Source organism: Colias croceus, chromosome 16, assembly GCF_905220415.1.
Source record: "Colias croceus chromosome 16, ilColCroc2.1".
Classification (NCBI taxonomy): Eukaryota; Metazoa; Arthropoda; class Insecta; order Lepidoptera; family Pieridae; genus Colias; species Colias croceus.
Window position 1 is genome coordinate 8,496,759 of NC_059552.1, and position 27,457 is coordinate 8,524,215.

The window sequence follows — 27,457 nt, forward strand, 5'->3', positions numbered from 1 at the left end:
TTTTTGTATGTAGTTTTATTCTAGGTTTCTTGTCTGGCTTCTCAAAAATGCCTCGTCGAAATGCGTAGAAAAAATGTCTTGGAAGTAGCTTCGTAGTGCTTTTTTGTATTTATATAATAGTAGCGGTTCGCCCCGGCTTCGCCCGTGGTACCTACATGTTTAAACTATCCTATCTCTCAAGTTGGATCGAACTGCACATGGTGTGCGAATTTTATTATAATCGGTTATGTGGTTTAGGAGTCCATTGAGGACAAACATTGTGACACGAGATTTATATATATTACGAAGATAAATCGTATAACAGTTTCACACGTTATTTTATTGACCTACATGTAGGAAAGTTATAAATAAGCGCTTATTTTAAGGGATTTCCAAGAAGAATGCTTTTCGTTATTGATTTGTCTATTCTTTAGTTATTTCAATTTATTTTCCAATAGTCTTTTCCCCTATATTTTACGTTACTCCCTAAAATTGCCACATATTTTACCAATCAAAGCCCCCATCATGCCATGTTCACATCACTGTTGATCTCTAAAGGCAGATGACGTTGTTTTTACTATATTTTATATTCTAAACGAGCGTCGACATTCATCTGTATTGCTTCGATCCCTGCTGAATACGAATAACCCATAAAAGTATTGAGATAGGGCACGCAATCCAATTTATCAATTTTCTTATGAACCTCGAAAAGTGAAAGTTTGGTAATGTTTTTTGTTGTACCCAAATTATGTGTACGTGGTGAGGGGATGTTGAAATGGTTTAAGTTTGTAAACGGTTTTAGATATACGGCAGTAAATAGATGATTAAATAAAGTAACAAGTAGTATTTATGTGGTATGCTACTTCCTGAAAGTCATTAGGTATATACAACAAGTGTGTAACTTTCTTTTGATGTATATTTATCAATTTAGTTTAACTGATAATTTCGAATTAATAAAAATGTATTAAATCTGTAAGACTAGGGAATATAATGATAACATTTATAAGGTGTGTATCTCTAGCTTGCTTACCTTTAATTTAAGAAAAGATTTTCATACCATATACCAGATACCATTCGATTCAGTATAATTTTAAATGTATTTAATATCATTTTAAATATTACAACTACAACTTTTCATCCTAATGTCAATTCTCGATAAACTACACCATATATCAGACGTATTTTCATATTAGGTAGACATATAATGCGGAGTATCCCTTGTTCGCCATAAAGTGGTACTGATAAGCCGTCAGAAATAAGATTCAGGCTTTGTACAAATCCCTGTAAGATTACATGATAAGTGGCGTCTGTGGAAATATTTTGAGATCATTTTTATACGTATTTAGTGAATGTGTGTTTATTAATAGTTGCACAAACTAATAATAATAGTATGGTTATATAGGTTCAATGAAAATTTGTCCATTGTAAAATTTAAAAACCAACCAATGACAATGATAATCTATTATTATTACATCTGTACATATAATAAATCTGTAGAAGGGCAATTCTGTACATTGAAAATATTCAAAAAAATAAAAAGCAGGGGGTGTTACTGGATCAATACCAAACCCAAGTATGTGATTAATTTTTTTTTGTCGTCTGTCTGTATATTCAGGCATCACGTGAAACCTAACGGTTCGATTTCGATGAAACTTGGTATAATTATACCATAATACCCTGGGCATAAAATGGAATACTTTTTATCCTGGAAAAATACGTAGAAAAAAATAAATCTTAATTTTTCTTAATTTTTCCGTGCGAACGGAGTCGCGGGCGGAAGCTAGTACGAAATAAAAAGTCACTTTAATTTATCGAATATAGAATTATTTAGAATGATTTGAATCATGGATGATTGAATAACAATTAAAATTTTAACCATTTCTTCTTAAATCTCTTTCTCTATAATCCCACTGCATCGTTCCGATTTCAAGTGTTATCTGATATATATTTTGAATTTTATCATAAAACGAAGATTAAACAAGATTTAATTTATTCAAATCGCTTAAACCTTTCACTTATAACTTGAATTTTCATCTTATTCTCATGTGTCCTTGGGATTATACCCTTCTCATGTTAGGAAGTACGTACAATGAAAAATAAAATTCGCATCACACGAACCCCACTTTATGCAAGACTCTATAGTACATGGTCTACTAGTGGTACGTACTCTATAGTATCGACAGAGTATAGTATTTTTCATAGTATCAAAAAAGGATTAAACATTCACAGTTGACAAATTACAGTTAATGCCCATATAAAAATAACTAATCTACAGGCGTCCATGTAGGTATAAATCATTGTAATAATTAACTATTTTTCACAATTTTCCACTTTATGACGATTTTTTAATAATTATTTCATTTCAATATGCCCTGATATATGTTATCATAAAAATTAATTCCTTAAATGATTCCAGAAGTAGGAACGTCCTACTAATATTATCTATAAATGCGAAAGTTTGTGAGGATGTGTGTGTGTGTGTGTTTGTTACTCTTTCATGCAAATACTACTGAACCGATTACAATGAATTTGAGCAAACATATAGAGGGTAACTTGGATTAACACATAGGGTAGGTTTTATCCCGGAAATCCCACGAGAACGGGAACTATGCAGGTTTTCCTTTGAAAACGCGGGCAAAGCCGCGGGTGGAAATTTAGTATCTAAATAATATGCAAATAAGTAACTAAATCAAGTTTACATTTTCTCAGAACAAAATAAATATAGGCCGCATTGTATCCACAAATCTTCCAAAATGCTTATTATGAATGTAGCCTTACTCGAAGTTGTTATTCCTCACCGCAAATCTTTTTGGCATAATAATATAAACTTATAGTGAAATCACTGACTGCAAATTTACTTTAAGTTCTGCCTTACCCGGGAACTATAACAAGCTGGATTCGAGTTATTCTGCTTTGTTTGGTATCAAGGATAAATAGAAGCCGCAGTTTTCCGGGATCAATTACTCCCCTCAAAAACATGTTGATGTTTCACAGTTGTTGTCTGCATCTTGCTAAGAAAAAAACAATGGTTTTTCTTTTCGCAAGACTTGATAATTATTGCGTTGTTTGTTATTTGTCCCCTCCAATATTGATGTTGGAAATTTAAAAAACAACTAAATTAACCTTGGAAGTACCTTGTATAATAATCTTTGTAGTAATTTTATAAACTATAAGCTTTTTCTATATAATTAAAGAAGGTGGTGTATCCGTAAAAATTAAGAAATATGCAGTTTATGCAGTAAGAAATATGTCCAGGCTTGGATTTAGTGTGAAGCTGAGACCGTCAAATTTATCTTCATATAAGTGAAGGTGGCTCTGATAGTGAAATTAAAAAATGTGATTAAATAATTATTAGTTTTAATTTAATACGGTACCTATATAATACATTGATACGGCTAAACCACTTATAAAGATGGTTATAAGTAGTGTGATTTGATTTTATATTTTTTATCGGATTATACCTAGATAATTTTTTAATTATAACTAATTTTTAACATAGCAGACACATTCATCCTACTAATATTATAAATGCGAAAGTTTGTGAGGATGTGTGTGTGTGTGTGTTTGATACTCTTTCACGCAAATACTACTGAACCGATTACAATGAAATTTAGCACACATATAGAGGGTAACTTGGATTAACCCATAGGATCCCGGAAATCGCACGGGAACGGGAAGCATGCGGGTTTTCCTTTGACAACGCGGGCGAAGCCGCGGGCGGAAATCTAGTTTAACATATAATATCAAGAACTCTATAATAAACTAGAAACTAACCTTAAGTCTTCAGTGAAAATAAACACGTAATAAATAAAGCTTCATTGTTTTCATATAAGAATAATTTTCTGCAAGAGGTCTGAAACTGGGACAATAAAATGCCTATAATCGCCTAACGAATGCATAATGCAGGCTATGTTAATAAAATGGAAATAAACACGCTTGGTTTTATTTATTTTTCCTTACACGTGGAACAGAATAAAGAACATGTATACCTCCTGACCGAATTTCTGCAAGGCCTCGCAGTGGACATTTTATACAGAAAATGTATTGTGGTATATATAATTTTTAATAATAGGTATCCATAATAAAGCCACTATTTTCGGCCTACCAGGGCTTACCCAAAATGATATTTATATATAATATCTAACAATAGAATAATATAATTTATGATACTAAAATACTTGGTAAAGTTGGCATGAGTTGCATGATGATGTATGATGTATGATGTTTTATATAGGACGTAGTAAGTAGTAAAAAAACATCAAATTATTGCTATTGACAATATTGATTAAGATTCTAAACATTTGAATAAGAACACATTCATAAGTGTAGGTACACTGTACACTTAAATCACTTTCCTCATTAGAGAGGTAAATAGGTTCACATGTGACACACTATTGCCGTTTTTAAATTCATGACATTATTTTTTTCATATTAATTTGCTGCTTACTAGAAATTTAATACCGAAATTACCTTTCCGATGGAAATGGCGTTTGTGGACCCTACTACGACCTTGTAGGCCCGCCAAATAACTTTATACAACTAGCTATTAATAGGTAATTGAACTTTACCAATAATTATTTACTATTAAAGTTAAATTACCTTGTCCTATACAGGGTGTCCCACTATTGGTATACTGAGCGCGAAGGGACTTGTAGTTTTGCATATACTGGTCACGTAAAAAATATCTACTTAAACAACAAAATTACACCAAAAAATTTTTGCTAAGTTTTTCCTGAAAATCCATGTTTTCTTCTCTAGCTTCGCGCAGCCGGCACCGCTTCGCTAATGTGAGCAATTTGTCTATGAAAACATAATCTTAAACGATAGGTCACGTGCTGGTAGCAAAGCTGGGCGGGTTGCTTGTTATGGGTGTACACATAGAGTTTAAAGAATTCATCTATTTGAAAAAACTGCGTCTGGAATTTTATAAGTATTTTTTACGTATGCAAAATTATAACTTCCTTTGAGCTTAGCAAACCAACAGTGGGACACCCTGTAGAATATGATCCAGTCAATAACCAATACAGTCAATAAAATCAAATCAAATCAAATAATTTATTGCATACTAATACATTGTACATATGAGAAACCTTATGCAGGTATTGAGTATATAATATAGAGTATGGAGTAGCAGAAATAAATTTGCCTTACCTACATGTAAAATATGATTTTTTTAATATTGCTATTTTAGAAGTATTATTTGGAATACGGTATAACTTTTTACCACATAGAATATTTATTATACTTTTATTTAATCTGTAGTTTTCTTTTAGTTCCAAAGGTCAAATAATTATGATTGACATAATATAAGAGTACTCCTATTCCTTTTGACAAATTCTTACCTGTAAGTAGCTTGTTTTGGAAAGTATTTTCCTTATTTGGTTCGGAATTTTAGTTACTTTGAATGTTAAACTAGTGGTATGCGGGTTAGATCTCTATTTAATAATATGTACTACTATTATGTCGCTATTTAGCGATAAGGCCGCCGTTTGTTACAATGTATCCTAGATTAAGTCTCAATTTGTAATTTTTAAGAGCAATAAAGAATAAATAAATAAATGTACAACAAATGTTGTGTTTGATGTCTTAATAATATATCTTTTATACTGTTATATGCCTCCATAAAACTTACCTTATTAATATTATAAAGCCCTGTTGTGGCCCTCATAGGCTACTGTCCCAGCAGTGGGAATGTACCTATATGGGTGGATGATGATGATGATGAATAGTTACTAATACCATTAGACTCTCACATAAACAATTAAACAACACAAGGTAAAAATAAAACACCACGACTATATAATGAAATTTTATTTCCAAGTAACTATGTATAATATTTAAAATCAAACTATTTACAATATAACTATCACGTGGGAAACATGAGCCCCGTAAATCGTTCTTTTAAAAGGCCTTGGACCCTAATATTATGTACTAGAGTTGCTAAAATAACAACCACTGTGAATAACGTCGACTGTGATAATATCACTGTTATAATAAATAACGTTATAACAGTGATTTTTTGTGGTGTGTGAATTCCGGCGTTGGCGTGCAGCTCCGCTAGGCTTTCTGTAACAAAATTATACGTTATAAATTATATATAGTTTTTGATTTTCTTATTAAATAAATTTAATGAGAGCTTGTTATATAATCAAAGTATTGGTCATGACGAAATTTCTTTTGATTTATAAATAATCTTGTTACAACGATACCATTATAATTCTAAGTATTTTCTATGAAGATAGATCATAAAAGATAAAAATTGCCCATCTTTCATTTTCTCTTAGAACCAATAACCTATTTCATTCAGACAATTTAAGTCAGCAATACACTTTTAGAATTTCTACTAGTCTTGTTTTAGATGAAAACATAAAAAGGCCTACGTAACACAAAAAATAAAAAATAATACTACAAAATACTGAATTTTCTTGTAAAATCCAGTCCCCATAAAAATAGCTATATAAAAGACAGGCCAGTACATTTCCGACAAGAAGTTAGCAATTGCCTCAGCAAATGGCATTATTATAGCAAAGCGGAACCTTTTAGCTTAAACTACCCTCCATTCAAACAATCCCGTGTTCATTCTCTTTATTCCGTGTTTTTGTAAATTGATTTTTTGTAATATACTCGTTGAGGCTTTTTAATATAAAAAGATGAAAGCTTATTTACGTTCACATAATTTTGAGATAAAGTAACATTAATGTATACTCGTATGAAGCTTTTCTTGGAATGTAATATTTATTTTTCTTATAAAATATCAACAGGACATTTCCAATTACAGATTTTTTTTAGATTATCTTTCGGATTATGTAACAGATGTTTTCGTAAAAGCTTGACAGAGACAAATATATTTAATAATTTTTATGATAAAATATCCTGTCACATCTCAAATCAGCAAATTAATGTTATAGAAATCAAATTTAATAGCAAAAATCATTTTCATACAAAAAATTTTTACGTCAAAAATGCGGGTAGTCACGCATTATTACCGTTCAGCACGTGAACTGCGACAGTATGCGGCTTGGCGCCGCGCACGGCGCACGTGTAGTTCCCCGCGTCGCTGCTGTTCACACGCGCTAGGCGAAGCACGCTGTCCGCGCCGCCTGGCACTTGTTCTGTTTTTACACTGTGAAATAGATTATTATTATTGTTGGATAAACTAAAATATATTTTTATAATTATGGGAAGTAAATATATTCGAAAAAATAGGGCTAGCTGTGTATTAATATGCTAGAAATAATAAAATTGCATAGCAATATATTATTAAGATTAGGCAACATCAGTGTGGAATTTTTTAGGGGATGTGTCGCATACAATTTGTCTAGAATCATGTATAATAGAATATTCAGGTGGAGCAAAAACAGCGACCGTTAAAATATATTCAAGCAATACGTATTAATTTCAATTGAATCGTGAGTATTTAATCAAATATCACCTGTAATTAAATACCTACGCTTATAGCCCTAATTATTCTTATTTAAATAGCGGATTACGGTAATCACGATCCCCAGAGCTATAAAGATATACTTCGAAATCATTACACAAAATCATTTGTAAATGAATTCGCGAATTGACTGAAAATATTAACAATTTATTTTGAGAGAGCATTAACGCTTGATTTCTCAAGGGACGTTATTATAAGCCTGTTTCGTTTTGCCTTAATAACTTTCTTAAAGTTTAATTCCGACATAAAAGACGTATTACTGCTTAAATTTTCTATTACGACTAAATATAACTCTTTATTAAACGTTGCGAAAATGTTCGACAAATGTTTCGAGTGTTTGTTCCAAGAGAAAGGACCTATTATAAAGCAGGAAACTAACTTATAAGTAAATTAATACTTGGCTTCTGGACACGTTGGTAATTGTTCCGTATAGTTCAGCAAACTCCTGCTACGATCAGTGTTTATTAAAGCTAAATTAGTTACAGTTCACGAGCGAGTCATATTCTTGTTGGTCTTTATATTGTACAATTTTATCTGAAGTACGTTTAAACATGCCTTCTATGTAGAAGGCATGTTTAAACGGTTTATATCAATATATTGATATACGTATTGAGAACAAGAAAATGTTTATTACAATATTTGATAACATGGCCTATGAAGATAACAAAATTGCTTTTAAAATCCTTTTTAAAATTACTTGAATCAGTTGTTATTTAAATTAACAAACAAATTATGAACAACTAAATTATCACAAATAAGACAGCTTTGATTGATTACCGAAATCTATTTTTATGAAAAATGTCTGCTTTTCAAACAAAAAAATAAAATAAAAATTGTTTCTTAGAAAAAGTGACATGTACCACTATCAAATACAGGAATTTACTAGCACCTTTGTTCTATAATCATTCTACTAATGGCGTTTTTAGCGTGCTTATTATCAATTAATTTCAAGATTGCATCACTAGCTTACCCTTACCTTATCTATATATATAAAACTCAAAGGTGACTGATATAGTGATCTATCAACGCACAGCCCTAACCACTGGACGTATCGGGCTGAAATTTGGCATGCAGGTAGATGTTAGGACGTAGGCATCCGCTAAGAAAGGATTTCTCGAAATTCTTGCGGGAACGGGGAAAAACGGGGATGCACGTACAAAGTCGTGGGCGGAAGCTAGTAATAAATAAATACACACATACCTGATACCCCCTCTCGACGTGTCAGAATTTAGCGCCTTTCCCTCATGTAGCCACGTAAGCACCGCCGGTGTGTCCACGTACCGCGCTCTGCAGACCAGCGCGAGGGTCGACTCCGCTTCATAGAACTTCTCTAGGAGAGGAGCACCAGCTTCGTCTACCACCCAGACTTGTGGTGCTGTTGGATTATAGAAGGAATTGTAGAGGACAGTTTGTATTATGGCTTAATTAACAGGGTATCTATTAGGCCATATAGGAAAATTTATTTAGATAAAGTATTAGACACGGCTAAAATGTTTTAAGGTGTATGTGCTATTTACATTTTCAGCAACAAACAGAAACAATAACTTTAAACAAACAGCTGTACACAATGCAAAAACATTATATTCAAAAATATTATATCAATATTTTGCAATTGATGATTGGCGGGGTAACGCTTGGCGACCGTCTTACGGTTGTCAGTGGAGTAAGTGATCGTGCTGACCGTCATCAGTCCGGGAATTTCGTCTCAAATAAAGAATATGGATAATAACACTTACTATTTACATGCAGATATATCCTGCTAACTCTAGGCGGATGCGTTGATATCTGGCACTCATAAACTCCTTCGTCTTCCGGCTTCACCTCCCTTACGAGAAGCTTCCAGTTGCCGGGGTAACGCTTGGCGACCGTCACGCGGTCGTCAGCGGCGTAAGTTACCGCGCCGACTGTCAGCAGTTCGGGAATTTCATCTCTACCTCGACGTCTTACCCAGGATACCTGTAATAAAATAACTTTTATTTATATTTATACTGTATAGTTTAGTGTGTAATAATCTACAAGTAATAATCTCATATTTTATTGAATGATATTATATGTTGTTTTATTTTACTGTTCAAACATTAATATGAATGTTAACATGACATAATACCTTGTAAAATTTACAATAATATGATTGTGAGAAATTTTTAAACATGTTTGCAATTATAGTATTGGAAGAAGTTATTTAATTTGTATTTTATTTTTAGGACGTATATTTCAATCAACTTGGAATATATTTTTATGTGCATATTTCGTTTATATTGATAAACGTATTTAGAACAAGAAAATTAGCTCCTACTATTATATTCCTCTCGCAAACAGGGCCACTTCGTGCCGAAGCATAATCGTTTGAATATACCAGAATATACCTCATGCTAAAGAGTCAATTATTGGAAAGTTAAATGAAAACCATGTTTTTCTTAATTATTATTATCTAATGATAATAACGAATTCTATCTATTGATAAAATTCATGTTGAGAGACGTACCTATTTGTACAAGAAAAAGGCTCAATATGGCAAGGCACAGAAAGTTGATAGTTATCTCTCTAAAAGTAGATAAGTAAATTGTCTATTATATTCCATAGTGAATTGTGGAACCGATGTGATATGCATCCATTCCCCATAAGAAACTATGGAACTTTCTAAAAAAAATCAATAAATATCGTAGTATCCATTAAAGTTTAGCTAGAGTTTGTGTGTCTATTTAAGTTTATTTCAACAATTAATTGATAGACATACGCTTTGAGTTTTGAAAGGTTTAAATTTTCTTGTTTTATGATTACTTTTTTAGCTCTCAAAAACAAAGCCCACCTTCCTCAATTTAGAACTCAACTAGTAAAAATCATCCATGTTTTAAAGAGCTTTCTGAAAACGCTTCAACCGAACAAGAAACAATATGCACTTTAATTAAAATAAAGCGTAAAGTTGTTTTTACTACAACAGTTACAGAGTACTTACACGGGAGCCGTTACAATTTAACTTCGCTAGTTAAAAACCTCTCCAGCCACTAGAAATGTTGAGTTTTGTAAGCTACATAATGTTTTATGTCTTGCTTCATGAGCCGGTAATTTTGAGACTATGAAATAGTTCCTGTGCCTCACGGTTTCACCAAGGAAGTCAAGTATTTCGCGTAATTAATCCAGGAAATCAAGTAATTACGTAAGTATTTATTCTGATATGGTAGATATAGGTTATAACTATATTACTGAAAAGTTTCATCTAAATCCGCCCAGTAGTTCTTTCGTGCAAGAGTAGCAAACGTACATCCATACATCCTAACAAACTTTCGATTTTATAATTTGTAAGATTCGAACTTGTTAAAAAAATCCATACTAATATTATGAATGCGAAAGTAACTCTGTCTGTCTGTCTGTCTGTTACTCAATCACGCCTTAACTACTAAACCAATTTGCATGAAATTTGGTATAGAGATATTTTGATACCCGAGAAAGGACATAGGATAGGTTTTATCGCGGAAATCCTACGGGAACGGGTTTTCCTTACAAAACGCGGGCGAAGCCGCGGGCGGAAAGCTAGTACAATATAAAACTGATTCATGTGTTAAATTACTTTAGTTGCTACTTTGGGGCATGAAATGAACACGATATTTTATAAAGGAAACGTATCGTTGCAACCGAAGTTTTTATAATAACATCGTAATGTTGTACGGAAACGACTTTCTTACATCCTTATTGTATTACAAAGAATATCAGTAGGCAAAATTTATTTAAATTTATTAGTACGTGGTCTATGATATATAAAAAAGCTAAATACGTTACCCGCTCTCTATTTTGGCAAGAAAAAACTCAGCTAAGTGCCCGAGTTTCACTTAGTCACGCACCATTCAGCGTCGTGGCTGGACGTTCTTTTTATATTTTAATCGGCAGCTGTTGTTATTACGAAGTACATGAGTGAGACATTTATTATGTCTCGTGCGTGAGAGTGAAAGAGAGAACAACTGTATTGGTTACTGTAACTGTAATGCGTTAGTAAGTAGGTATGTATTAATTACGCTGTTTTTTAGTGCAATGATGTTGGCGTATGCCGCGTCTACTAGTATAATAGGTCATTGTACGTGGTTATGATTCTGTTCCAATATTGACTTTTATAATATGAGTCATCGTCTGATTAAACCCAGTACCTTTCTGTTCCTTGCTCTTAACCACTGTACCTAGGAGAAGTATAAGCATAATGAGCGTGCTTTTCCACAAATAATGTGCGAGGATGTGAAGCGAGGAATGTAATTGTAAATAACCAATAGTATCGCTTCAAACGCTAAACGTTTCATACTTCAAACTAAATGAAGCGATGTGATTGGTTATTTACACATTCCTCGCTACACATTCTCGTACATTATTGGTGTTAAAACACCCTAATATTTTCATAACCGAAATGCTCACAATTTCCCACATTCAATAAATATAAAAGTATCTCAAAGATTTTAAAATAGCTCGTGACAATTATGTGCATTGTAAATTACATAAATTTAAAACCAAGAAAGACAGTCTCAACAAATTGAAGTATCATTTCAGTTGCGAATTCATGAAAGTTTCTCTAAAGAGCGAGAGCAAATGAGATTCATAATAATACCAAGTTTTTGCTTTGTCGTGTTTTTAGTTTGTTTTCTGTATTAAATGTTATTATTACTGTGTATTACGAAATACGGAAGTGTTCTAGTTAAGTGTGGTTTTGAAATGTTTTGTTGCTCTTAATGAGAGGTGAGAGATTTTCCTGTTTCTTTGAATTATTATAATTGTTATTAAATTTATGTTCACATCTGTATCTATTAATCCGCAGTTTCACCCGCATTGCTCCGCTCCTGTTGGTCATAGCATGATGATATGCCGTTCTCGATATATCATCATGCTAAGACCAACAGGAGCGGGGCAATGCGGGTGAAGGGCTATCTAACACCGAAATAATTTTTCAAATCGGACCAGTATAGTTCCTGAGATTTAAGCTCATTCAAACAAACAAACAAACTCTTCAGCTTTATTAGTATAGATTGTAAAGTTTAAACTGTTGAGTAGACTTTGAAATTTGCTATGGATAGTTAAAATTCATAAAAATATAGAGATATAGCCCCATAATCACTTACCCTTACCAGATACAACATCCGGGTCTTCCCAAAAGGCTTGAACGATTTAGGTACTGACTATTTTGTATATTCAGTTGTTAACTATTTTTTATTATTTATTCATGTACTGGCAAACAACAGTTTCTGGACCAGCTAGTTAGTATCATCATAAATTTTGCAAAATATGCTGTCTACACCATGTCCCTATATAAGCTTTAACATACAAAGGACCAATATACATAACCTATAACCCTGTATAAAACTATAAACATATTAGCAAACCCATGTGCAAGGAACACAAAACTTCACACTTCCGTATTACATACCGTGACTCACCATAAAAACTTGCACAAGTAATTTCAGCTATAAAAAATGCACACTGCTCCATAAAATGTAGCGAGCCATTTTCTCTTGTTCCATAATAATTACACGAAATAATTCAGAGGTTACCATACCGTCTTAAAGCAGTCTTGTTTCCAGTGTGAAGCAGTGATAGCGCTAGACGATCTATATAGCGCTGTCATTTTTCCACAGAAGTATACTGCTTTAAGACAGCATTGTGCAGGGGAAGTTAGTTTCTGAACCGTATTGTCTTAAATAACGTCTTATCAGAGAATATTTCACGAAATCTTTGTAATTGGCCTTATGGGATTCATGTAGAGTTTTAACAATGACCGCTTTAACTACGGTGAGCGAGGTCACGTGATTTTCTTAAAATTTGTAATAACTATTTGGGAATAAAGTAGTACTCTTTGTAGCTAGGATTACATTCATAACATCACTCACGTCTGTGGTCCACTACGTAAGTGAGCGATGAAACATGCATTTTATTGTTGACAATTTATTATGCAGGTAACAAACAGTAAAATTACTGAGGGAACTTTCGAGAGCGTTTTTAAGATTTTAATTTTGATTAACTTCTGCTATTTTGTTGGTAATTTATATTTTGTGTTATTCGAAATTGTATTCATTTTGTCATTAGTTATTTTGTTATTTGTTGAGTTGAGAGTTAATTATGTGACCCGTTGTTTTAATTAAATACACACGTAAATTAAAATAATTCATAAAGATTACAAAAGTAAATCGTGCGGAAATAAAATCCAGATAAAGAACAATACTGTTATCTATATTAAGGGTAATCTCATATTTTCTTTTATGTTTATACTTGCCTCAGGGGAGGTTTAACGAAGTATTATTAGTGGAATTGTGATGTTGGAATAAAGCTAAATAAATAATTATTTGTAATAGCTATTACATTTGTAATTTGTGTGATGAAAATAGGTTAAGGTCAGGTGAAAAAATACATATTTAACATTATATGAAAAAAAAAAATATTAAGTTATTAAGGCTAGAAATTATGTGTCTAATTTGTTTTGTGTAGTTATTTAATGCAATTATTAAGATTGTGTAAATTAATATTAGTTATTGTTTAAAGGCCTAATTTTTAAAAGACAATCAAAGACAATATACTTGAAATTGATATTTTTGGTTTTATGGCATTCAAATGCTTTATAATATAAATTTATAAAGAATAGAATTTTTTTTTCTATTCTTTATAAATTTAAATTGATAATATACTTTACACATAATTATTTTAAAACACATGAAAGACTTCACACCTTTAATTTTATTTCATTCCTTCATTATCTTTTTGTCAACGACGGAGTGAAAAATTTACAAGATATATAGAACTATGAAATGAAATAAAAACGCATACAATACCTTTCTTAAACAAATATACTAATAACAATTACTATCAGCAATAATATTTTTTTTAATTCTATTATTTATCATTCTACTCTATCTCAATACGAGTACAATAAACATTATAAGTATTATCTTTACTAACAATATCATAAGATAAAATCCTTTAAAATCTCAGTCGGATCATCCAGTATCGTATTCATATAAAAATTCACAATTTTAAATATTAAATTTTCTAACGCATATTGCTGAAAATCCGTCTACACTAATATCAGTTAAGCCTCTTAAATTCGAGCGCGATAAAAATTAATAAAAAGCCCCCGTCACAAAATACTGCCATCGCGTAAATCTCTTAGATAATCCGTAGAAATTTCTGGAAGGTTCTAGAAATTTCTGGAAAATTATGAATTAATCTCGTGACATCTATTTAAAATGTTTTGCGTTCGAAACGGATGTCGTATTTCATGAAAAATTGTTGGCTGCGGAATGTTTTTAGTTTTTATTTTTGGCTAATATATTGTTTTTTATTTCGCTTTTTCTTAATGACATAATGGCGCGTTGTTAAAGTTATTTTTAGTTATATTTCTTGAAGGTTTACTTTGTAATGATTTCTTTAGATTTTTTATTTCTCACAGGTGAAGGAGGTCACGTAGTTATCTACATTTTTAAGCTATTGCATAGCTTCTATCGCGGGCCTTGAGCGCGGGGACCGAATCGAGACGTAACGAAAAAACCTCACGCTCCCCACTCCGACGGGCGGAGGTGTGGTTTGAAGGCATAGCATGCAATAGCTTTACCGCCGCAGTCCCCGAGTGCCACAGGTCGTTTTTATATTTATTTATTTCTCACAAGTTCACCTGTGTCGGTGGAGCTCACGAAGTCATCCTTATTTTATTGCTTATTTCAGGAAAAAATACATATTATTATCATATTATGGCAATTCTAGCTATAAACTCTGATTAAACAACCCTATAATTTATCTTTGGGATAATCAATAGACGCTATATAATCGCGATTATTAGATTAATAAATATCTTGAAATTGAATGTAAAATTTAAAAGAATGCAAATTATGAAAAATTTATAATGTAGAGCTGTGTTTATTGTTTGAATGATCTTATCTCAGGAACTGCTGGTCTGATTTGAAAATTATTTCAATCGATTTATTAAAGAAGGCTAAGAATAATATAATACGTGAATGAAACCGCGGTATAGCTAATTGTACTAAAATTGAAAATTATTATCTCTACGTCATAATTTCATAGGTCAAGCTCGTAATAACGTTCCTTAATGAAATAAATCACCTGCAGTTTTAAAGGCGACGGGTATTAAAGTATAATTAGATCTCATTTTGAATGAATAAAGATGAATTATTATCAGTATTCATTTATATGGATGCAATTTATTTGATTTATATGATCAGTATTTTAATATTTATTTCAGGTAAGGAAAAAAGATTATCAATGAAATGTCATAATAGACACTTTATGTGTTCACTAATTTAAAATTAGGCTTTAGGCCTTTAAACCAACTCCTTTGTACAACGCATAGAGAATTAGCGTAACTACTGAAAGTAAAAAATCTCACCCATAATGCTACTGAATGATAGGTACATAACAACTTATGTATCCCTAATTTGATAACACATATAATAATCTATACTAATATTATAAAGCTGAAGAGTTTGTTTGTTTAAACGCGCTAATCTCAGGAACTACTGGTCCGTTTTGAAAAATTCTCTCGGTGTTAGATAGGCCATTTATCGAGGATGGCTATAGACTATATATATATCATCACGCTAAGACCAACAGGAGCGGAGCAATGCGGGTGAATCCGCGGAGCACAGCTAGTGTAATACTAAAATTGGACGAATACACTCCCATGTCAGATATAAAAAATTATTTTAGATTCAGCAATGATATATCCTATCCATCTTTAAAACACTAAGGCTGGTTGCAGAGCTTGACCGACCATCAGTGCGTACGTCAGTCGCGCTTGTCATATGTATGGAAATTCATAGAACCGTTAATAGCTAGACCGACCATACGCACGCGTATTGTCATGCATATTAGTGTCATATTCATACATTGTTGATGCGTATCGTCAGGACCGACGGTACGCACTGATGGTCGGTCAAGCTCTGTAACCAGCCTAAGACATTTCAAATACTCACAGTCTTATCCTGAAGCAGACTAATCCTGCAATTAAGATGCGCATCCTCTCCAAGTTGAACCGTTATCTTCGACATATTCCCATCAGGTACATCTTCAAACGTCGGTCCATACTTCCCGTGATCGAAGTACGACTTGACGGACACCACGTGGGGCACAACTGGTGCCTCTTGCTGCGGGACTTTGAAGGATTTGGTGCTGTCTATCGTGGAATTGCCCAGTCGCAGCATTATTGGTGCCGGGACTATACCAGTGCTGAGCGCGTAGTATGGGGTCACAGTTGTGTCTTCGGATGTCGAGTTTTCTAGAACAAAACATTATGTTTATAGATACTTTAAACATTTAAAGAAAGGAAAACTTGAAAAATAAATTTAGATAGAGTATTTGAGTATTTAAAAGCATTGATTTATTTACTCTTGTATATTTAAAAAAATATTGTTTTAGATAATGTCATTGTAATAGCATATAAGGCGGAGGGTTCTGATTATTTTTATTATGCTTTTATATTACTGTGTTTTATATATTATGTTTGCACAGAATGTGGAGGAAAAATTGATAACATTGTTATTTCGGTATTTTAAAGCTTTCTTTTAGTTGTACTAAAGATTTATTTCAAGATCCATAAAATTTGTATAACAGTTGAAATTTACAAATCAAAATAGCATAAAGCTCCGTATACAAAATGTATCTAACTGAATTTGATATTTTTAGTTTTATGGCATTCAAATGCTTTATAAATATAAATTTATAAAACTGTTATGTATATAACTCTTATTATAGCGGATGTCCTCATTAAGAGTTTAATACAACATTTTCTTTATCAAAAATTTCTAAATTCGTCCCAGTAACCATAACCCCGAACACAATACAAAATTTGTAACAATGTCAAAAGTTACAGCAATACATAACTGTTGAAATAATCTATATATATAAAACTCAAAGGTGACTGATATAGTGATCTATCAACGCACAGCCCAAACCACTAGACGTATCGGGCTGAAATTTGGCATGTAGGTAGATGTCATTTGGCGTGCAGGTAGATGTCATAAAGTAGGCGTCCCTTAAGAAAGGATTTTAGAAAATTCATTCCCTAAAGGGGTAAAATAGGGGATGAAAATTTGTATCATGTAAATTTATCTTTTCCACGCAGACGAAGCTGCGGGCAACAGCTAGTAATTTAATATAATTACTTTACACCTAAATCACAATTAATTAACATTACCGAACTTACCTCGTTTTACTAGTGAAAGTGTCAAGTACTAATTAAAAGTTATTATAATTTGAATTATTAACATCATTATAAAACGATCTTGACATAATTATGTAACTGAATAAAGGGATAGAAGTTTGTGTTCAGAACAAAATGGGGTGTTCTGTACCTTCTCTTCTTAAGTTAATAATGACTTATATTACTTATTTATGAAACTTTTGTCTATCTGTTCGACGTTATTGCGTAGTTTATAATATATGTAGTAAATGTACATTAATTTTAAATATAAGTAGGTATTCACTCGACCCTATATGTAAGTACCTATAACTATGTTTATTGTATTACGAAATATAGTTTTACCCAAATCTAGTAACACAATACATTCGTTAAATTTGTAGCCATTTTGAGCCATTGTAAATGCAATATTACTGTTAATCTCACTGTTTGTTTATTTGTTTTTATTTAAAACGATTATTTAAAAATAAAACAAATGTTAATTACCTGTAGTGAACTGGCATACAACTATCTGCGATAATATGAACACGCCGACACCCCACATAGCGCCTGGTTGAGGCTCAGCCCCATTCGGGGCTTCATAATCTGAAACAACACACATTAGATTATTTTCAATGGCATTAATCAGCCACACTTTTTCTTACATTCATAATATCTATATCTAAGATTATCTTCTCTACTTTATCTATAATACAATTCCCGAAAGTGGATTGGATAGTTCAACGTCCAATAGTTACGACGATTAAATTACATTCACATTCTTTCCTTTATATCCAACTGTTTGGTAATCCACCGTGAGCCATACAAGCCTGTAATCGTTTAACAATGCCTAACATTAACGTCTGCTAATTTAACCGCTCATAAAAAATATCGTGACGGTCATTAAATCCGTGATAAAAAACGAATTAACCCCGCTGATGCGGCACCTAAATTAATTATGTATGTATTTATGCAAATTAACTTTAACTCGGCAACATTTTTAGCGTTCCAGCCTTTGAGGTACCAGGGCTTCAGAAGTGTCGTGGATTATGTCTAATTATCTAGGAACTTCGGTCGGGCGGGATTTTTGGAAGAAAAATTTGAAGTTCTAATGGAATTAGTGATTTGGGTATCGTTTGGTATTTGTGAATGGCAGAAGGGTCCTAGGGTCGGGATAAACGGTAAGGTTGTTATTGTATACGAGAGATAACAACAGTTGTTTTTTTTAAGTTAAGTAATTACTTATGTTTGTCTTCACGATTTGACGTGTCTTGTTTGTATATATAATTAGCTTTCCACCCGCAGCTTCGACCGCGCAGTCAAAGAAAAACCTGCATAGTTCCCGTTCCCGTGGGAATTCCGGGATAAAACCTATCCTATTTCCCGGGGTAAAAAGTAGCCTATGTCCTTTCTCGGGTATCAAAATATCTCTAAACCAAATTTTATGTAATATTTTGGTTCAGTAGTTAAGGCGTGATTGAGTAACAGACAGACGGACAAAGTTACTTTCGCATTAATTATAATATTAAGTATGGATATCAATAATTATCATTGTTCGCATTATGTGTCACCTCATATAATCTTAATTTCATGATTAAATAAGAATTTAACTGTATTTATTGATTGCTGAGATAAATCAATTCTTATATTTGCAATATTGTAGAAAATCTGAAATACTTACTCGAAGCATAAAACATAGATGTGTATATTTAATACCTATAATACATACCGAATTCTAATTACACGCACATAATAGCTTTTCTTAAAATAAACCTTAATTTAAAATCCCTTCTATGTCACCAGAATGTTAATTATTTCACCCATTAGCTTCCAAATCGATTTTCCCAATACAGATTTAGTGAACCACTATTTTCAAGAATTTGTATTATTCCGTTTCATTTAGTAGCGTAATTCCTTTTTTAATAAATTAAGTAGCTTTATATATCCTGTGTTCCTTTATTATGGTCCTTTTTACAGGTATACTTTGAGAAGAAAATCATCACTACATAGTATAAATATAAAACAAAGTCGCAGTCGCTATCTGTCGTTCCCTATGTACCTATGATTAAGGGCCGATTTTTCAATGCTTGGATAAAACTTATCCGTCCAATAAAGTATTACACGATAATATTCAAATGTCATGTAAACTGTCAAATACGGGCAATTAGAATACGTTTTTAAAATAGTAGTTTTATGCATTATTCGACGAATAAGTTTTATCCAAGCATTGAAAAATCGGCCCTAAATCTTAAAAATCGTAACGGATTTTGATGCCCTTTGCTAAAAAGATAGCGTGGTTATCGACGAAAGTTTTAGTATATAATTTATTAGGTTTTAGGCCAGGCGAACGAAGTCGAGGGCGGAAAGCAAGTTATAAATAAAGTTAACACACAATAAAAACAAAAACTTTTAATGTTGATATCAAAAGTTCATAAAAGACTTCCATTCTATTCGTATACAATGAATATATTCGTAATCATAAGAGTACTGATGTTTTTCATAATATCTATTTTTAAATTTCTAATAATAATATATTGATATCAAATATGCTAATTGAGAGGGTGGGAGTTTTGCCGACATATTCTTTTACTTCTAAAAATACTTGTAAATTGATTTAATAACATACATTTTCACACGAATTTCCAAATATGTTTTAATAATGTTTTCGGATTCATGGTGTCTTCTAAGTCGGTATCTGTATACAGTTAAGGCGTTAACACTGATTAAAAATTACTCCTTTTTGTATGCAGTCTTAAACCGCGATAATACGTAGGTATTGTTAGTCACCAACTTTTCTTTAATTTAGCTTCTAAGTTTCATGCAAATGTCTGCTTCAGCTTCCTTAAGATGCGAATCTTGAAAAATCTCTTGTTGTTACTCATGTACATTGTACACTCTAATTCATCAAGTAGATAATACAAATTTAAATTTTGATACATTAGTTAAATATTTAGACGGTTTTCTTATTTTATGTATTTATATTGTGATTTAGATTAATGACTTAATTACTCTAAAAATTTATAAATTTATATTAATTACTTTCATATTTTAATGTACATTACGATCATAAGTGCCTTATATAAAAGAGAATAATTGAAACTCGACAAAGTGGATACATTAATTATTTAATTTTCTCGCCTACTGAGACTGTTTCGCTTTAAAAGGCCAAAATAACGTACTCCAATCTGAATATTTAATCAAAATTTAATGGTTTTTATGAGCAAGGAGGTCGTTGAACTTGTTTCTTGAAGTTAGAAGAAAATGTAGTCTATTTTTAAGCTTTTTATTTGCGACGTTCTGTCTTTTGTATTGTCCCTAATCTGGACTGATTAGGAAAATGGGTAGTGACCCTGAATATTGAACGAGATCGTGGGTTTGATCCAAAAAATATATTATTATTTGCGATTACTTTATATTTTACTAGCTTTCCACCTACGGCTTCGCCCGCGTTTTCAAAGAAAAACCCGCATAGTTCCCGTTCCCGATATAGTAGTTATAAGATGTTATTATTTGAACATCATACATCAGTGACATATTTCATACATCAGAATGTCTTCGTCATTAACGTTTTATTATTCATGTTTACATTTCAATTTTAGTAATGGCCTCGACGTTATTTCTATTTGTGAAAGATAATTTTACTAATAGTTTGTCTCTTGCTATTGATTTTCTCAAAACGACGATAGACAATAATTATAGAAACTTGATATATTCAGGTTATTTTGGTGGTTCGTTTGATTGTAATAAGCGGTATTTATTCAATATTAGTATGCCCCAAAAATGATTTAATACTGAGGATAAAATATAGAGAAGATTTGGATAGCAGGGTCATTTTTAATGTGCATTTTATCTTATAAATATTATATTAAACTGCAAGGGGTTGTGCGTGTATGTGTGAGTGTATACTGTATTTAAGTGTCATTCCCTCATACAACATATCATCTGATATTTTTTATATTATAAACAGCGTAGAGTAGCTCATTGTTGATTCAAGTCATTGTTTTTTATTAAAATTTAGGGCCGATTTTTCAATGCTTGAATAAAACTTATTCGTCCAATAAAGTATTACACGATAATATTAAAATGTCACGTAAACTGTCAAATACGGGCAATTAGAATACGTTTTTAAAATGGTAGTTTTATACATTATTCGACGAATAAGTTTTATCCAAGCATTGAAAAATCGGCCCTTATAGTACTGTTTTACAAGAACCAAGAGTGCAAGTGAATCTTATATAATAAAGACAGATTTAAATTTTGATTTGATTTAAATCCTTGGTTAAAACTTATTAGCCCAAAATAATATTAAGAGTCCGAAAGTTAGGGTTACTTTTCGAAAGTTTGTAACACTAAATTATTTAATTTATTTAAATAAAATTAATAGTTGTATAGAACAATATTCGACGAAAATTTCAACCAAGCATTAAAAATCATTCAACAATAAAACAAAACATTAAATTGAATAACTAATCAACAAATTTCGATTAGAATTCTTTAATGTTCTAGAATGTTCCAGCATATACGCGATAAACAGGGAATATTAACTGAAAATCGCTGCAGGAGGCTTTTAATTTCACGGTATAATTATTGTGAAGCTGTTTAACGCATGTTGAACGCAACGTGTTGAAAACCATTGACGATATCCTTTGTGACATTTTTCATATTAAAATTTATATGAAAAATGTATTTTTAAAGTCTTATGGATATGTTTAATGTACATAATTTTAATCACTAGCTTTGGCAAATGATAACGAAGACGAAAATTAAAATAAGTAGGTAATATTTAAATTATTAATTTGGAGTATTTTCTACTTTGGGTTGTAGTGTTGCCGAAATGTATGGGACAATTATTAATATACCGTTGTTTCGTAAAACAATGCAGTAGATAGTAATATAAATAATAATTTAATAACCTTAATTGTAAGCTACACTTAATTGTAATAGACCAATAGGTCAATTAAACTTCTACCTACTTATCAAAATCTGATTCTCAAATAACAAAATTTTGAACACAAATACAAATATCATTTATTAAAAATATTTTTAATTTGCATTCCTATCGCGTAGTCAATCTTGCTGTTACATTTGGCGCTTAGAAATTCCAAATCTCGTTTTAATGAAATACATCGCAAACCGTGAAAGCTTTTCAATATTCATTCTGCCTGAAAAAATTCTAATAAATAAATTCTAAGGACACAAATGTTTTAGACTGCTATTCAATTACGACAGAATGGATAAAAGTATCTGGGTGATGTAATTAGGAAATAGCTTAATTGGTACTTGTACAGAGTCTAGCTAAATGATATGACTGCATGAAAATTACTTTTATTTTACTAAACCATATTTTTTATTAAAACTATTCTAGCGACAGCTCTAGCTGTAAACTTTACAGATTTATACTTGTCTCCTGTCTCGTTGTTTTTATCAAGATGTTATGTGATATTTGTTTACTTATAAAGAGAAAAAAAATAATAATATACAAAACCCAAAGACCCGCTTTGATTAATCCTGTAAGTGCAGTATGAATTAAAGCGTTCGAAATCGGTATCTAATTGCTGAATTACTATAAAATCACACAGTTATAATATTACCGTCAAAATCTGTTTAAGATAACCTAATCCTATCCAAAGGTTGCCTGGAAGAGATCGCTTGAAAACGATAAGGCCGCCTATTTAACATGTGTACCTATCTTATATGTTTTTCTCTTTTCTTCTTCTTATCTTCTGTACCTATGTGTGTGTTAAATAAAGAATTAAAATAAATAATAAATAAATAAATAAGATTCAGCTCAATTCATACGACCCCACTCTAGCGTATTACGAATCTTCGCCTTTAACTTTTCAAAGGTTTTCAAACTTGCCGCTCACGTCTGAATTTTATACTTCTGAACTTACATTTTTATGATGAAGTTTAATAAATCACTGTACAAACATACACTTTCAAATAAATATAAAAGGTGGGGAATGACTGAATTCAGTAGTTTATTTCTTCACCAATATTACCCATTCTAACACATATTTAGAACATTGACATCAGTAGGCCCTATTGAATAGGGTGGATCACAATCTATTAATATTCTTACTTTATTACAAAGTATAAAATCAAGTCACTGTCGCTGTCTGTCCGTCCCTATGTAGGTATGCTTAGATTTAAAAAACGCGTTTTTTACGAGTGATTTTTCGGGGATGTGTTTTGTATATAATTTGTTAAGTTTAAATTAATGCGAGTATACATTTCCAACAGTTGATCTAAGTTCTCGTTAAGAAATATTGTAACTTTGTTAAAAATATAATTCCAAAAGAGGTTTCATAACGTCGATGATCGTTAAATTATTTTTCTATAGTTAAGGGTTTGGTCTAGTAGTGCAAACAAATGCATCCTGTCATCCTATATGTAAATAATACAAATGTACTAAGGGAAAGTTGCTCCACTTAATTTTTAAAAATTAAATCATTCGTATGCATAATTTAATATTCGTAATAAGTACCTAAAATGACAATTTGAAACAATTTTCGTGAAAATTACACCGGGTGATTCTTTTTATCAGTACACAAAATTTGCGAATACGTTCTATCAAATTTTGTATATCATAAAAAAAAATGTAATGTTTGTGTAAAAAATTATAAAATAGAAAAATGCGCAAATGAAAACAAAAGATATTTATTTTTGACTAGCTTCCGCCCGCGACTCCGTCCGCGTGGATGTCGGTGTTCGCGTGGATGGTTTATTTCTCCATTTTGAACTGGGAAGACGTTTCTCACTAAATTAATATTAGACGATTATGATTCACTCCAGTCCAAACAGCAAATAAGCAGGCTTCTGCTTCTGCAACGTTTAGTTGTCCCTGAATTTGGAAAAAATAGTCATGTTTCTTATCTATGACAAAAGTGTTATTTTTTTGCATTGTATTTCAAATATTAAATTTTTTATTTTTAACCGCATCTTCCGCATTCATGTATTTGGCCGGAATTAGACATTTAACTTCTACTTACTAGTCCCATTTTCCCTTCTTGATATGGGAATGTATAAAGTAATTTTTTTAGATATTTCTCGTTATACTTTTAAAAAGTTATAATTGTCATTTTGCTCATTAGGTAAAGTAATTTCGATATCAGTTTTAAGTTTTTTGATACCTGCAATAATAACGTCATAATCGCCTGCATATACTTATCGATTACACCCTGTATACAATCCACCATCCACATTCATAATGTTTTCCTGTCCTCCTCTCCTTTACATTTTAAATGAGTAAATCTGCTACCACTGAAGGATGTTTCATTGTGATCAGCAAATTTTCACCACTGTTGTCGATTATTTGTTTTTCATTTTTAATCAGCAATTGGGAATCATCAGTTTTATTTTTTGCAGATTGGTGATGTACCCTAACAATACGTCGAAAAGGGAAAGCATCAACGAATTATCGTTTTCGTCCTCTTTTTTTATTCTTCGCGTCTCTGTTACTTGTGTTTGTTTAGTTCTCAACACCTATTGAATTTTCTATGTTATTGTGATCTTCCATTACATCTGAGTTTTGATGATGTGATGATAATCCATTCGTTTTAATATTGGTACTTAGAGGTCTAAACTAGAAATGGTAGACTAAATTTGTCAGCGCGTCTGTAAGATCAGAATATAAAACCAACATCCTGTATTTAAGTTACAAAATTAATAATCAAATAACATGCCGCTACGTTCAAAATGACTAGAAGAAAAAATTAAAACACCTCGACATATTTGGAATTTTGGAGTAAACAAATCATTTTTCCCGTATGTCCCAAGTTCAAGTTCTCAATACAAGTTTATATTATGTTTCGTATTTCTCAAACGAAAAATAAACATTTTTGGAACTTCAAAAAAAAATTATATTATAAGAAAATTTATGAGCTTACTTTAGTTTTAAAGAAATATACATCCCTTTACTGACACCCCGTAAAATAACGAAATTTTTGCCAATCACCTTTGGTTTCATTAACTTTATGTTCGAAGATAATTTTTTTTCTAGTAGTTACACGCATATTTTTTTCGTTTATTTTCCATATCGAAATCAAATGTTTAAAAATACGAATATTTGCACAAAACTAAGATAAAAATAATCAATTAACAAAAATATTAAATTTAATGAAGTAGAGCAACTTTCACTTCGGTATGAAGGAAAATCGAGCGTAGAGCACACGTCAGAACGCTCCGGCCCAAGGAGCGCGACTAAAGAAATTCGCTAGGATTTTTCCTACTTATTTTAAATATTTTTTTAATATTTAAAGAATTATCAAAATTCAAAAAAAATTTTTTTAAAGGTTTAATACTCATTCAACTCGAATAAATTAATGGAAAAAATAACTTTTAGCAGTATTTATCAATAGTTTTTGTAAGGCAAAAAATGGGAAATTTAATGAATTTATAACGTTCTAATTAGGAAAATCATAAGTTTTTCGGCAATTGTATTCAGCAGATTTTAATAACGACTATATAAGGATAATAATGCGCTGATCAAATTGTATAAATTGTAATCGGTTGCAACGTAGTGAGTGCACAAACTTAGCTCGAAATGTCTTTGGGGGAAAGAGACTTATCTTGAAGGCCTGATTAAGGTAACATAAAGTAACTTTATAAATGTGAAAAAATTCATGCGCATTGCGTATATAACACTAATTGATAAACAAGAAAAAAAAATTCAGTTTATCATTTCAATAGCCGGGAAAAAATTGTCAAATAACTTGTTGAAAACGCAATTTTGCTAGACTGCAGCCTTAAGATTAAACTCGCGCCGTCTGGTGTAACAGCCGGAGTCCCTGAACACTAATCAAATTGTCAAATTCTTTTAATTTCTTTTGGAGAGAAACTTCTAAGACTAAATAGGGTTCGGGCTATTCGATAATCGATATGTGGAAGGGCGAGTCACGTTTGTGTTCTTAAGTGGGAGAAAAGAATACGTACGTCTTGAGGCATGGAACATATTTAGAGAGTTCGTAGATAAAGAAGAAAGATGCGTCAATTAGGCTCGAAAGAATATACATTAATATGATATGGCTATTATTGTGAATATTTATAAATATTACAATATTTATGAAGTGAAAATTCTTTATCGGGGTTGGAAAAAAAAATAGTGTAACATCTTTTCGTTACGTACCATCTTTTTCTTATCCCTACCACGCGTGATTCGACGTATTTCTGTAAAGTTGCATATATAGTAAATTATTTTTTGAAAAATAAGGTCATAAAGAAGTTTCACTTCTTACGTGTGTACACTAGTACACGCACATTTTTTTAATGTAATTCAAGTATAACTTTTCACATTATGTATCGAAGCTACTTTACTTAATGATCTAAGAAGCTACTACATAATATTATGGTGAAATGCCAAGGTTTAATAAGTATATTTCTACACGCTACCTGCACTTCTCTATAGAAACTTAGAAGCAGTTGGTAGGTAATTCCTGTTACTGTAGGTATTATTGACACTATTGAAAAGCGATTTTTAGAAAAAAAATTAACACATTTACATTTCCATTTGAGTTTCAGTTTACATTCAGCCCAGTCATTAATCAAACACTATACATCCTTCCCCATAGTCTTCGGGACAGATATTGGTATCTCCAACAAATTTAGGGCATGATCTCATTCAGCAATAAGGCCCATAACACACGCAGCTCACGCAGAATTGATAACATTCTAGACATTTTTACGACTAGGTTGAGTATCCTTCAATAATCAACGTTTACTCCTAGACAATTAACTCTAGTACGGTTGGTATGCTTCCTGAATTTTGAGATCCTGGAATTGGAATAGATAGAACATGGGAATGTTCGTTCGTAAAATTTGTATGAATAGTCTAGTTAAAACGTTTAAAAAACATGGTTGAACTATATTGTGTGCTGCAAGATTAT

At 31.7% G+C, this 27,457-nt stretch overlaps 1 protein-coding gene across 1 annotated transcript in view; it reads right to left on the reverse strand.

The window, feature by feature from the left end:
- Positions 1-5,803: 5,803 nt before the first annotated feature.
- The window catches only part of LOC123698754, a 125,842-nt gene continuing 104,188 nt past the window's right edge, over positions 5,804-27,457 (reverse strand). The window contains exons 2-7 of the mRNA XM_045645503.1: positions 18,081-18,179; positions 16,372-16,673; positions 9,157-9,376; positions 8,621-8,795; positions 6,966-7,102; positions 5,804-6,045 (exon numbers count right to left, since the gene is read on the reverse strand). Coding sequence (XP_045501459.1) covers positions 5,846-6,045; positions 6,966-7,102; positions 8,621-8,795; positions 9,157-9,376; positions 16,372-16,673; positions 18,081-18,138 — 1,092 coding nt within the window. The 5' untranslated portion in view covers positions 18,139-18,179 and the 3' untranslated portion in view covers positions 5,804-5,845. The remainder of the gene's footprint in view (positions 6,046-6,965; positions 7,103-8,620; positions 8,796-9,156; positions 9,377-16,371; positions 16,674-18,080; positions 18,180-27,457) is intronic.